General features: G+C 52.4%; 1 protein-coding gene across 6 annotated transcripts in view; it reads left to right on the top strand.

Annotated features, from left to right (window-relative positions):
- Positions 1-12,201, top strand: part of PLEC (plectin) — a 54,506-nt gene that overhangs the window by 2,277 nt on the left and 40,028 nt on the right. For 2 of the 6 annotated variants that reach the window (XM_065903463.1, XM_065903462.1), the window contains exon 1: positions 891-1,036. The exons of 3 other annotated variants lie outside the window; for them this stretch is intronic. In XM_065903463.1, coding sequence (XP_065759535.1) covers positions 964-1,036 — 73 coding nt within the window. In that variant the 5' untranslated portion in view covers positions 891-963. Of the gene's footprint in view, positions 1-890; positions 1,037-9,395; positions 9,488-12,201 lie in introns of those variants that run through there. One more of the 6 variants, XM_065903469.1, reaches the window with a different exon arrangement.

Below are 12,201 nucleotides of genomic sequence, written 5' to 3'. Positions count from 1 at the left end.
GAAGAGGCCAGGAAGCCCAGTGCTGGGCGGGACGGTGCAGGCGGCAGCGAGGGACGTTGTGGGTGGGAGCACAGGGACAGCTTGTGGGGGTGCGGGGAGCTGGAGGGTGTCGCTCCCCGGGGCCTTGTGGGCGCGGCGAGACTGCGATCTTTTTCACATGTCACATCTGGATGCGAAGGAACGAGGCCCTCTTTCATCCAAGGAAGGTGAATCCCGAACGTGCTATCGCAGCCCGGACCCCGGCGCTGTCAGCGCCCCCACCCCACTCCTAAGTGCCGTCCCGCGAGCCCTGGAAACCGGGGCTTCTGTACATGGGGTGCGCAGCGTTTCCAGATGGAGGGGCGCTGCCGGGGCGTTCCGGGGGAGGGCGTTTCTCAGCCCTGGAAGACGGGGCTTGCCAATCTGATGGGTAGCAAAGACATTGTGTTTTTAAAAAATCATATTTTCTTCTGTACATTCCCGATTTCAGCCGTTTTATTCGTAGTTAAAAATTTTTTTTTTCTTTTTAGAGTAAGAATTTCATACTGAAAACACTCGATCTCCAAGGTTACAAAGGAAAGCTCTCGGTAGCGACGGCGGGGGCGGAAGCGGGTGGGCGCGCCAGGGGCGGCCAGGTGAGCTCGCTGGGTCTGGCGGACAGCGAGGAAGGCAGCCACTGCCGGGCCGGGCGCGCAGATTTCGGGAAGTCGTTGGGCCGACGGCCGGGTCGGGGGCGGGAAGGGGGTGTGCGCCCGCCGGGAGGCGCGCGGGGCGGAGACTAGGAGCCTCGGACGCCGGGAGGCGCCGGGGCGCGCGGCTGCCGCTCCCCGGGGCCCCGCCCGCCCGTGGGGCATCCTGGGTGCGGGGCGGGGCGGGGGCGGCCCCTTTAAGCGGCGCGCGCGGCCGCAAGGGCCGAGTGGCCGCCGGGGACCAGAGGCCGGCTCTGCGCGGCAGCGCCCCGCGCGTCCCGCGCCCGCCGCCGCCATGGCCGCCCCGCCGCCGCCCGACGAACAGGACTTCATCCAGGCCTACGAGGAGGTGCGCGAGAAGTACAAAGGTACGGCTGCAGCCCCCGCCCACCCTGCGGGCTGCCTGCGGGCCGGCCCTGACAAATCCTCCGGCCGGACAGTCCGGCCTCTGACACCTCGTCTGCGGGGGTCGTCCCGATCAGAGCCCCGGCCATCCCCCAGCCTCACTCGACCGGCGCGGCTGCCGTCAGCGCACTCGGCGGAGCCCGGTGGTCATGCCCTTAATAGGGCATGGTGCGGCGCGGGCGGGTGGGGTGGGCCGCCCTGGCCAGTGTCCTGTGTCCGGCGTCCGTGCACAGCAGACACGTGGGTCAGTCTGAGCTGTCCCCTGCCCCTCGGCTGGGCGCGTCCCCCAGGAGCGCGGGTAGCCGCCTCTGTCTGGCAGTGGGTCGCATAGCTGCTGTCTTTCCTCACCTCCCCAAATTGGTGAGCACCTAGGCCGGCGCCCAGCCTTGGCAGGGACCCTGTGACGCCCCTTTACTGTCCGCTGGGGAGCAGCCTTGGGCTGGGGAAGTCGGATCAGCCCCCTCTTCCTCTCTACAGGAGCCCACTCGGGGGCTTTGGCAGACCCCTGCCCCTGCTCAACCCGCCAGGGGCCCCTGGTTCTGCCCAGACCTTGCTGCTGTCTGCTGCTCACAGCCCAGCCGCCTGGGGCCTGAGCTCTGAGCAGGCATGGGTGCAGTCCTGGCCCCTGGCCCGCGGAGGCTTAGCGAGGGTTGAGGTGGGGCGCTGGGCAGGGCTCACCCAGAACAGGTCCCAGTGCACACGGCTGGTTATTCTGGCTCTGCCCCCAAGGGCAGTTCAGGGAGAGAGGTCCTGCTGGGACCTTGCCTGGAGCCCTGGGCAGCCGCTGTCCACCCACTGACCTCACCCAGGCAGGGGAGGTTTCACCAGGCCCTAGGCTCATCTCTGCTGGGCGGTCGTCCACTCACAGCTTCCCAGGCCCTGGCCGGGTGGACATGCTATGTGCTTCTCCCGCCAGCACTGTGGCCAGCCCGCTTGCCTCTGTGACCAGTTGCTTGGGCTGGAGACGCTGCTTTGACTGTGAGCTCATGAGCCTGCAGGGAGGGAAGGTGTGTCTTGGGCGAGCTGGCCTAGCCCAGGGGCATCCGTCTGGACACATCCAGGGCAGGGGGCAGCTGCCCACCTGGGCTGCAGCCTTCCTGGTAGGCCCCAGGATGGACTGTTCGTGAACTGGCCGCTCTGAAGGAAGTGGGGATGCCGCACAGGACGAACAGCGCTCTGTCCAGCACCTTCCCGTGTGGCTCCAGAGCCCGTCGGGGCATCAGGCTGGAGTGTCCCAGCCTGAAAATCCCTGGTCCTCTGCTCCCTGGGGTGGCGCCTACCTCTCAGGAGCGAGGCCTGACAGGACCCTGCGGGCTTCTAGGACAGGTGTGGAGCTGCCTTGGCCGTGCCCCTCCCCGGCTGGCCTGGTGGCTGCCCGCGGGTGCAGGGCGCCTGCCCGAGGTGGCCAGTGCCGTGGCTCAGCTCTGAGTGCAGCACGGGCCTGGGGCGGCTGAGAGCGGCGAACTGGGGAAGCAGGAGTGGGGGCTGCTGGATGGGATAGGGAAGGCTTCTGGGGGACCCGAGTCTCTCAGCTCCTGACTTGAGCCTCGGGAACGGGTAGGGGGCTGGGCTGGGCCCTTGCTGGTCAGGGCCACGGCCAAGGCCCGGGGATGGCCTCGAGGAGGCAGAGGAGGCCGGGCTGTGGGCTGCGGGCGTGAGGCTGTGAGCCCTTTGGGCCCATGGAAGCCTGCGGCCTGGCCCATAGGCCCCTGGCGTGGAGGGCTGCCCCCCGCGGGGAAGAGGGGTGAGGCCTGTTGGGTTGGAGGCATCCTCTTGGGGACATAGCGAGCACTAGCAGGCTTGGCCCTCAGGGACCCCTGCTCAGCTCTGCACACCCATTCCTGGTCACTCACTGGCTGAGGAGGGCCTGGCGCCGCCTCCTGGCCTCGTCCCTGCTGGCATTCGCCCTGCCCCCACCCTTGCCCTGTTTGCCCTCTTGGATGCACCTTCCCCATCTGCCTCCAGAATCCAGCCTCTGCAGCCCTCCTGCCGTGACCTTCGTGCCCTCTCCAAACCCTGGGGCACCTCCCTGTCCACACTGGGCCTCACTGTCCACACTGGACATGTCACTCCCCTGGAAACCCCCTGAAGCGTCCTGCTCCTCCCAGGACCTTCTCCACTTCCTGTTTGCTGGCCCCTGGCTCCAGAGCAGATCCCAGCGGGGCTGGAGAGCCAGGCTGGGCTGGGGGAGGCTGCAGAGACCCGTGGTCTCTGTGGGAGGGCAGGGGTGGGGAGTTCAGGTGATGCAGGCCAGGCTGTGGGGGTAGGGTATGTGGTGAAAGAGCCCTCCCAAAGCCCCATGGCGGCCCTTTGCATGTGGGTCCAGAGGCCTGTCCAGGCAGATGGGACACAGAGTCCAGGAAAGAGGGTAGGCGGTCCAGTCGGGAGGGTCTGGGCAGCCTGTAGAGAGTTCAAGGCTGTGTCTCGGGGCTGGGAGCCTCAGTGTGGATGGGGAGGGGGGGCTGGAGGGTGCCCACCCAGCTGCTGCGGTGGTCCTGGAGGGGGCACGGACGTGGAGCAGGGAGGGCAGAGGTGAGCAATGTCGGCGGGGGTGTTTGTGGGGGCAGGTCCTCCAGGGAGGGCTGGGGTAGGGGGTCTGCTGGAGGCACCCTCGGAAGACCGTCCAGCTTAGAGAGGGTGGAGCTGGGAGGCATCGGCAGTGGTGTGGGGAGTGTCCACGCATCTACAGGATGTGTGCCTGGCTGGAGGGATTCCCTCACCTCCCTGTCCAGCCCTGGGCATCCTGTCACGTGTCCCACCCTGTCCCATCCTGGACTTGGTTATCTGTGTCCCTGACACCAGCCCCAGGCTCTCAGCCAGGATTCAGGGTGGTTGCATGGGGGAGCAGGTGATCGCATGGGGTGTCATCTTTGGTGGCCAGAACTCAGTGGGCAGGATTGGAGTGTGGCAGTTATTTGGGATTTGTTGGAGAGGGCTTTTGGTCTGTTTATGGTCAAAAGCTAAAAACAGACAGAAAAGCACTATGAGAATATAAAGAAAAAAGGTGAAAGTTACACTTTGGGTCCCTAGTCTCACTGGCTGGGGTGACCATAGTGTGTGTGTGTGTGTGTGTGAGAGAGAGAGAGAGAGAGAGAGAGAGAGAAAGGGCAGGGGGGAGAGAGAGAGAATTCAGTGGTTTTAGCAAATTAGTAGATTTGTGAAGTCGTTTGCACCATTGATTTCAGAATATCTACAGTCCCCAGCCCCTGGCAAACGCTGATCTACTTTAGGTCTCTGTGGATTTGCCTGTGTAGGACATTTCATATTAATGGAATCATCCCACTTTGTGTCTGGTTTCTTTCGTGTGGTGTAATATTTCTTCCATGTCATAGTGCGTGGTTCTTCATTCCTTTTTATGGTGCTATGGTATTCTGTGGTGTGGATAGACTCTGTTTGGTTTGCCTCTGCCTGGGGTGATGGGTTTGGGGGCTGTTCCCACCTGTGGCTGTTATGAGTATTCTGCTGTGAACACTTGTCTGTGGTGTTTGTGTGGATGTATGTGCTCATCTCTCTTGGGTACCAAGGAGTGGAATTGCTGGAACATGTGTTAATTCTATATTTAACTGTTTGAAGGACTGCCAGATTGCTTTGCAAAGCAGCTGCACTGTTCTGTGATCCCATGAGCAGCGTGTGAGGTTTCCAGTCTTTTCACATCCTCACCAGCACTTATTATTATCTGCCTTTAGGGCTCCCCTGGTAGCTCAGACAGTAAAACGTCTGCCTGCAATGCGGGAGACCCCGGTTTGATCCCTGGGTGGGAAAGACCTTTTGGAGAAGGAAATGGCAACCCACTCCAGTATTCTTTCCTGCAAAATTCCATGGATGGAGGAGCCTGGTAGGCTACAGTCCATGGGATTGCAAAGAGTTGGACACGACTGAGCGACTTCAATTTTGATTATAGCCATTCAATCCTAGTGGGTGTGAAGTGGTTTCTCTTGATTTTGAGTTGCATTTCCTGACGATGTTGAACACCTTTTCTTCTGCATATTGGTTATTTCTGTGTCTTCTTTTGAGAAGTGTCTGTTCAGTGACTTTATCTGTGTTTACCTTGGGTTTTTTTCTTTTTATTATTGAGTTGTTAGTGTTCTTCATGTATTCTAGATATAAGTTCCTTATCAGATAGAGGATTTGCAAAAATACTCTCTGATTCTATGGGTTGTCTTCTATTTTTTTGATGATGTTCTTTGAAGCACAAGAGATTTTAATGGCAAGTCCAATTTATCTATTTTTTTTCTTGGTTCCTATGCTTTTGGTGTCATATCTAAGAGACTGTTGCCTATTCCAAAGTTATGAAGATTTATATGTATGTTTTCCTCCAAGAGTTTTATAGTTTTTGCTCTTACATTTTGTTCTTTTATCTATCTTGATTTTTTAATATGGCATGAGGTAGTGATCCAACTTTGTTCCCTTTTTTTTTTTTTTTTTTGGCCACACAGTTTGCTGATTCTTTGTTCCCAAACCAAGGATGAAAGCCAGGGCTCCCACAGTGAGAGCGCTGAGTCCCAGCCACTGGACCTCCAGGGAAGTCCCTCAACTTTACTCTTTTGCTTGTGGATATCCAGTTGTCCCAGCATCATTCACTGAAAATATTCTTCTTCCCCCACTGAATGGTCTTGGCACCCTCATGCTTTTTAGTGGATACAGTACTAAGTATTCCATTATGTGGAAGTATTATCTCACCTTATTCATCTGGTCCCTTTACATTTGGACATTTCAGTTCAGTTCAGTCGCTCAGTCATGTCCAACTCTTTGCAACCCCATGAACCGCAGCATGCCAGGCATCCCTGTCCATCACCAACTCCCAGAGTTTACTCAAACTCATATCCATTGAGTCAGTGATACCACCCAACCATCTCATCCTCTGTTGTCCCCTTCTCCTCCTGCCCTCAATCTTTCCCAGCATCAGGGTCTTTTCAAATGAGTCAGCTCTTCTCATCAGGTGGCCAAAATATTGGAGTTTCAGCTTCAACATCAGTCCTTCCAATGAACACCCAGGACTCATCTATTTTAGGATGGACTGGTTGGATCTCCTTGCAGTCCAAGGGACTCTCAAGAATCTTCTCCAAAACCACAGTTCAAAAGCATCAATTCTTTGGTGCTCAGCTTTCTTTATGGTCCAATTCTCACATCTTTACATGACTACTGGAAAAACCATAGCCTTGACTAGACGGACCTTTGTGGACAAAGTAATGTCTCTGCTTTTTAATATCCTGTCTAGGTTGGTCATAACTTTCCTTCCAAGGAGTAAGCGTCTTTTAATTTCATGGCTGCAATCACCATCTGCAGTGATTTTGGAGCCCCCCAGAATAAAGTCAGCCACTGTTTCCACTGTTCTCCACTATTTGCCATGAAGTGATGGGACCGGATCTCATGATCCTAGTTTTCTGAATGTTGAACTTTTTTTTTTTTTTTTTTTTTAATTTTTATTTATTTATTTTTTGAATGTTGAGCTTTAAGCCAACTTTTTCACTCTCCTCTTTCACTTTCATGAAGAGGCTCTTTAGTTCTTCACTTTCTGCCTTAAGGTTGGTGTCTGCATATCTGAGGTTATTGATATTTCTCCTGGCAATCTTGATTCTAGCTTGTGCTTCCTCCAGCCCAGCTTTTCTCATGATGTACTCTGCATATAAGTTAAATAAGCAGGGTGACAATATACAGCCTTGACGTACTCCTTTTCCTATCTGGAACCAGTCTGTTGTTCCATGTCCAGTTCTAACTGTTGCTTCCTAACCTGCATACAGGTTTCTTAAGAGGCAGGTCAGGTGGTCTGGTATTCCCATCTCCTTCAGAATTTTCCACAGTTTATTGTGATCCACACAGTCCAAGGCTTTGGCATAGTCAATAAAGCAGAAATAGATGTTTTTCTGGAACTCTCTTGCTTTTTCGATGATCCAGCGGATGTTGGCAATTTGATCTCTGGTTTCTCTGCCTTTTCGAAAACCAGCTTGAACATACGGAAGTTCATGGTTCACATATTGCTGAAGCCTGGCTTGTAGAATTTCAAGCATTACTTTACTAGTGTGTGAGATGAGAGCAATTGTTTGGGCCTATCATTAAAAGTGACTGTATTTTGGGACTTCCTTGGTGGTTGGTCCAGTGATTAAGGGTCCACCTTCCAATGCTGGGGACTCGAGTTCGATCCCTGGTTGGGGAGCTAGGACCCCACATACCGCGGAGCAACTAAGTCCATCTACCACAACAGAGATCCCGAGTGCTGCCACAGAGACTCGATGCAGCCAAATAAATGAAGAAATATTTTTAAAGTGATTGTATTTCTAATCTGGCCCCTGGTGTAGATCAGCCAGCAGGGCTTGCTCCCCTTCTGTCTTCTTCCCCACTCCTCCGGGGGTCATGGATTAGCTGGGGAAGGGTCTTTCCAGGTGAATGGTCAGCACTTGGCAGGGACCGTTCCTGCTGCCCTAGGGCCAGGAAGGAGGAGGGGGCGTCTGCTACCCACATGCATCCTGGGGTGGGGTGCATCCAGGGCCCGTGCTGCAGGGGGGAAGGGCCTGGAAGGACCCCGGAGGCTGGGAGGTCTTGGGCAGGCTGGTGGTCAGATGGGCCTGGGGCAGCATGGGGGCTGGGGGCCGTGGAGTGGGGAAGGCATGGCTGGGGGGGCTGGAGTGCAGGGCTGGGGTGCAGGGGAGGCCGGTGCCAGGAAGTCAGAAAGAAGTGTCCACATCAGGTGTCTTTGGGTGGGTGTGTGGCTTTTATGATCTTGATCCAGGTCTTATTTTGTCTTTCAAGTGAGTGTATATTTTGAAGTTTTGAAATGTATCTTTTTCCTCCTTTCTTATTAAATAAATGGCTACATGGGAATTTTATCAAACAGACACAGGGTTAAGCCTCAAGGGGCACGCCTGAGCTTTACTGTTATTACCACCACAGGACCTCGTGGGGGTTTTCACAATACAGATACCCCCCAGCATACCCCCCTGCTTTGGGTTCCTGTGGCTGCTGTAACAAATCACCACAATCTGGGTGGCTTAAAACAAGAGAAGTTTTCCCTCACAGTTTTGGAGCCAGAAGTCTAAAGTCTAGGTGTCGGCAGGGCCAAGCGCCCCCAGAAGCTTTGGGGCAGTTTATGTTTCTGGCCCCCCCAGCTTCCAGTGGCTGCATCACTGCAGTGTCACCTCCGTCTTCAGTATGGCCTCCCTTGCATCTTCTCTTCTGTCTCTTGTAAGGACACCTAGGACTGGACTTAGGTCTTCCTGATAGTCTAGGATGATCTCATCTCAAGAGTCTTAACTAAGTTACAGCTGCAAAGACCCTGTTTCCAAAAGTAACTTTCACAGCTTCTGTCTGTTTTTGGAGTCATCCTTCAGTGCACTGCCACCTGCCTTCTGAAATTCATGTCTGTCACGTGCAAAAGATATTTGCCTCTCCCAGCATCCCCAAAAGTCTTATAGCCACAACACTCAGTCCAAAATCTCACCTAAATCTCATCCAAAGCCCCACATCTCATCTAAGTTGTCTGTATCAGGTATAAGTAAGATTCTGCATATGGTCCACGCTGGGGTGAAACCTGTCTCAATTTGTGGACCTGTGAGCTAGAAATCAAGTTGTATACTTCCAAAATACAGTGTTGGAGAGGCAGAGAGTAGACAGCCCCACTCCCAAAGGGAGGAAGAAAAGATAAAGGGGTCACCAGTCAAGCCTGAAACCCAGCAGGGCAAGTTCCAATATGGCTGAAGGCCTGAGAACATCCATCTGGGGCTTGATGCTTTGCTCACTGTACCTTCATCTCTGCCAGCCTCTGTCTCTGGGCCCAAGGCTCTGCCCTTGGAGTCATCTTTCACTTTTTTTTTTTTTAATCTGTTTATTTATTAGGCTGCTCTGGCTCTTAGTTGCAGCATGTGGGATCTAGTTCCCTGACCAGGGATCAAACTTGTGTCCTCTGCATTGAGAGCTAGGAATCTTAGGCACAGGACCACCAGGGAAGTCACGATTTTTCCCTTGATGGGCGGCATATGTTTGAAGCTGAGTAACTGCTCTGTTGCCCCATTTCTTGCCTGCAGAACCCCTGAATTCCAACATCTTTCCTTCATCCTCTTCTATCCAAGCTGGCAGTGTTTCTGCTGATACAGCACCCTTTTTGACTGTGTGGGTCTCCCATGTATGCCACAGGGACCCATGCCATCAGGGAGGAGGCTCCTCCTTCCCAGGCGACCCCTCTCTGACCCCAGCTTGTGCTGAGATGGTTGGATCTACGAGTCAGGCATCAGCTCTTTTCAGAGGACAACTGTCTAGTCACATCATTGGCTTTCTCTCCTCACAGCGAGTCTCCCCACAGTCAGCTCTCCTGAACCTGAATAGGCGTGAAGTTCCCGGATCAGCAGCACTGGCTCTCTTCTTGTTTCACAGTTCCTTCCACGATTGACGTCCTTCCTCCTGCACTTTACTGCAAAGAACAGGTAAAAGCCAGGTCACACCTCCCAAACTTGGCTTGGAAACCTCCTTAGCTAAAGATCCAAGTTCATCTCTTGCAAGTTCTACTTTGCACCTGGCAGTGGAACTCAGCTCAGTCAAGTTGTTTGCTGTGTTTAATAAGGACCACCTTTCCTCCAGCTTCCGGTGATTTGTGCTCAAGGCAGTCTAGACTTTTTCTACCACGCTCCTCAAGTTCTCCAGCCTCTTCTGTTACCCAGTTCCAAAACCAGCGCCACACTTTTAGACATTTGTCACTCCTGGTAAAAATATCTTCATTAGTTTCCTGTGTCTGTCATAACAGATGACCACAAACGGGTGGTCTGAAACAGCAGAAACTTCCTCTCCCCTCTGGAGGCCAGAAGGCCAAAGTCAAGGTGTTGGCATGGCATTGGCTTCTCTGGAGGCTCCAGGGAAGACCCTGCCTGCCTCTGCCTCTTCCAGGGTCTGGGGGCTACAGCGTGTCTTGTGGCTGCATCCTCGCAGCCTCTGCCCCTTCTTCATGGGCCTGTCCTCTGGGAATCTCTCTTCTGCCTCTTATAAGGGCACTGTCATTGGATTTAGGTCTCACCCAGATATGCCAGAGTGATCTCGTCCTGATATCCTGAACTTAATCACACCTGCAAAGACCCAATTTCCACTTAAGGTCACAGTCACGAGCACCAGGGGGCTTGACATGAGCACACCTTCTAGGGCTGCTGGTCAGCACCGTCCCTCCGGGTTGCCTGAAGTGGTTGACTGGTGTTCTGTAAAACCTCCGCAGCTTTATGTTTTATGCTTCTTTTTAAGAAAAGTGTGCACAGTATTTTATAGTGTAATTTAGTTTATATGTAACTTTGTAATCTAATATTGTGAAGTATTTAGGTGCAAACATAATTGCGGTTTTGGACTCTGAATTTTAAATCATTATAACTAAGATCAAACACATCTTTATTAATCAAAATAGGAACCATTACAATCAACACATTTTTGCCAACAAGAAATAAGTTTATTCCTATAGTGTAAAAATCCATGCTTTGGGATTCAGTGAACTCTTGGAAAGCATTTTCTGCCTCCTCCTGGCTGTGGAAGCGTTTTCCCTGCAAAAAGTTGTCAAGATGCTTGAAGAAGTGGTAGTTGGTTGGTGAGAGGTCAGGTAAATACGGAGGATGAGGCAAAACTTTGTAGCCCAATTCATTCAACTTTTGAAGCTTGGTTGGTTGTGCGATGTGCGGTTGGGCGTTGTCATGGAAAAGACTTGGGTCCTCTTTGTTGATCAGTGTTGGCTGCGGGTGTTGCAGTTTTCAGGGCATCCCATCGATTTGCTGAGCATACTTCTCAGATGTAATGGTTTTGCTGGGATTCAGAAAACTGTAGTAGATCAGATGGGTAGAAGACCACCAATCTCTACCATGACTTTTTTCTGGTGCAAGTTTGTCTTTGGAAAGTGCCTTGGAACTTCTTCCTAGGCCAGCCACTGAGCTGGTCGTTGCCGGTTATCATATAAAATCCACTTTTTGTCACTCGTCGCAATCTGATCAAGAAATAGTTTGTTGTTGTTGCGTAGAATAAGAGAAGGCAATGTTTCAAAATGAGGACTCTTTTGATTTGCGATCAGCTCACGTGCGCTAAGTCAGCTCATGAGGCACCCACTCATTCAGTTTTTTCACCTTTCCAATTTGCTTCAAATGCCAAACGACCTTAGAATGGTCGACATTAAGTTCTTTGGCAACTTCTCGTATAGTTGTAAGAGGATCAGCTTCGATGATGGCTCTCAGGTGGTCATTGTTGTTGTCAACCTCCGATGGCTGGCCACTACGCTCCTCATCTTCAAGGCTCTTGTCTCCTTTGCAAAACTTCTTGAACCACCACTGCACTGTACGTTGGTTAGCAGTTCCTGAGCCAAATGCGTTGTTGATGTTGTCTCCTCTGCTTTACAACCCATTTTTAATGCGAATAAGAAAATTGCTCCAATTTGCTTTTTGTCTAACATCATTCCCATAGTCTAAAATACAGATAAACAGCAAGTAATACATTACTAGCAGAAAAACAAAAAGGGGGAAATGCACATTAACATGATGTATAGCATAGTCACATTTATTTAAGAAGGTATTCTGATATCAAACAGCAAATGCCAACAGTGCAAAAACCACAATTACTTCTGCACCAACTTAGTGTTTTAGACATGTGTAACTTCTTTTTATTTAATGTTACAACAAATACGATCCTTCTATGGCATTAGTTCATGATTTGCATGGTTATCTTACCTCTTTATTTTGTATTATTTATGTATTTGTGTCTTTGGTCGGCGGCAGGTGTACTAAGGGAGAGAACGCACACGAGGCGTCTCTTGGGCAAGGGGAGTTGGTCCTGCACCGCCGCAGCGTGTTAGCGGCCGGCGGAAGAGCGTGACTGGGCCCAGGCACACATGCCGCCCGCTGGTCTCAGCACCGCCTCACTGTCGTGTCCTTGGGCAGCTTCCCGCTCAGGACCGCCTCGTGTTGAAACTGATCTTCTCCCGTGGAGCAGTAGATTTGGTCGAGTGCAGCTTTTGTGCTGTTGGAAACTGCTGCATAGAAGAGCTGTGTTGCTGGATCATGTGTGTCTATGGCTGTTGTTACAAATGGAATTTCTGGGTCAAACCGGTAAGATTTAAGGTCCAGCTGCACCATGGTGCCGTTTTGTTTTTGTTTTGTTTTTTCACCTATCAGATTGGCAAAAT

The sequence above is a fragment of the Muntiacus reevesi genome, chromosome 12, assembly GCF_963930625.1.
Source record: "Muntiacus reevesi chromosome 12, mMunRee1.1, whole genome shotgun sequence".
Taxonomy (NCBI): Eukaryota; Metazoa; Chordata; class Mammalia; order Artiodactyla; family Cervidae; genus Muntiacus; species Muntiacus reevesi.
The sequence above is the reverse complement of the archived record's forward strand: the minus strand, read 5'-3'. Positions and strand labels throughout refer to the sequence as shown.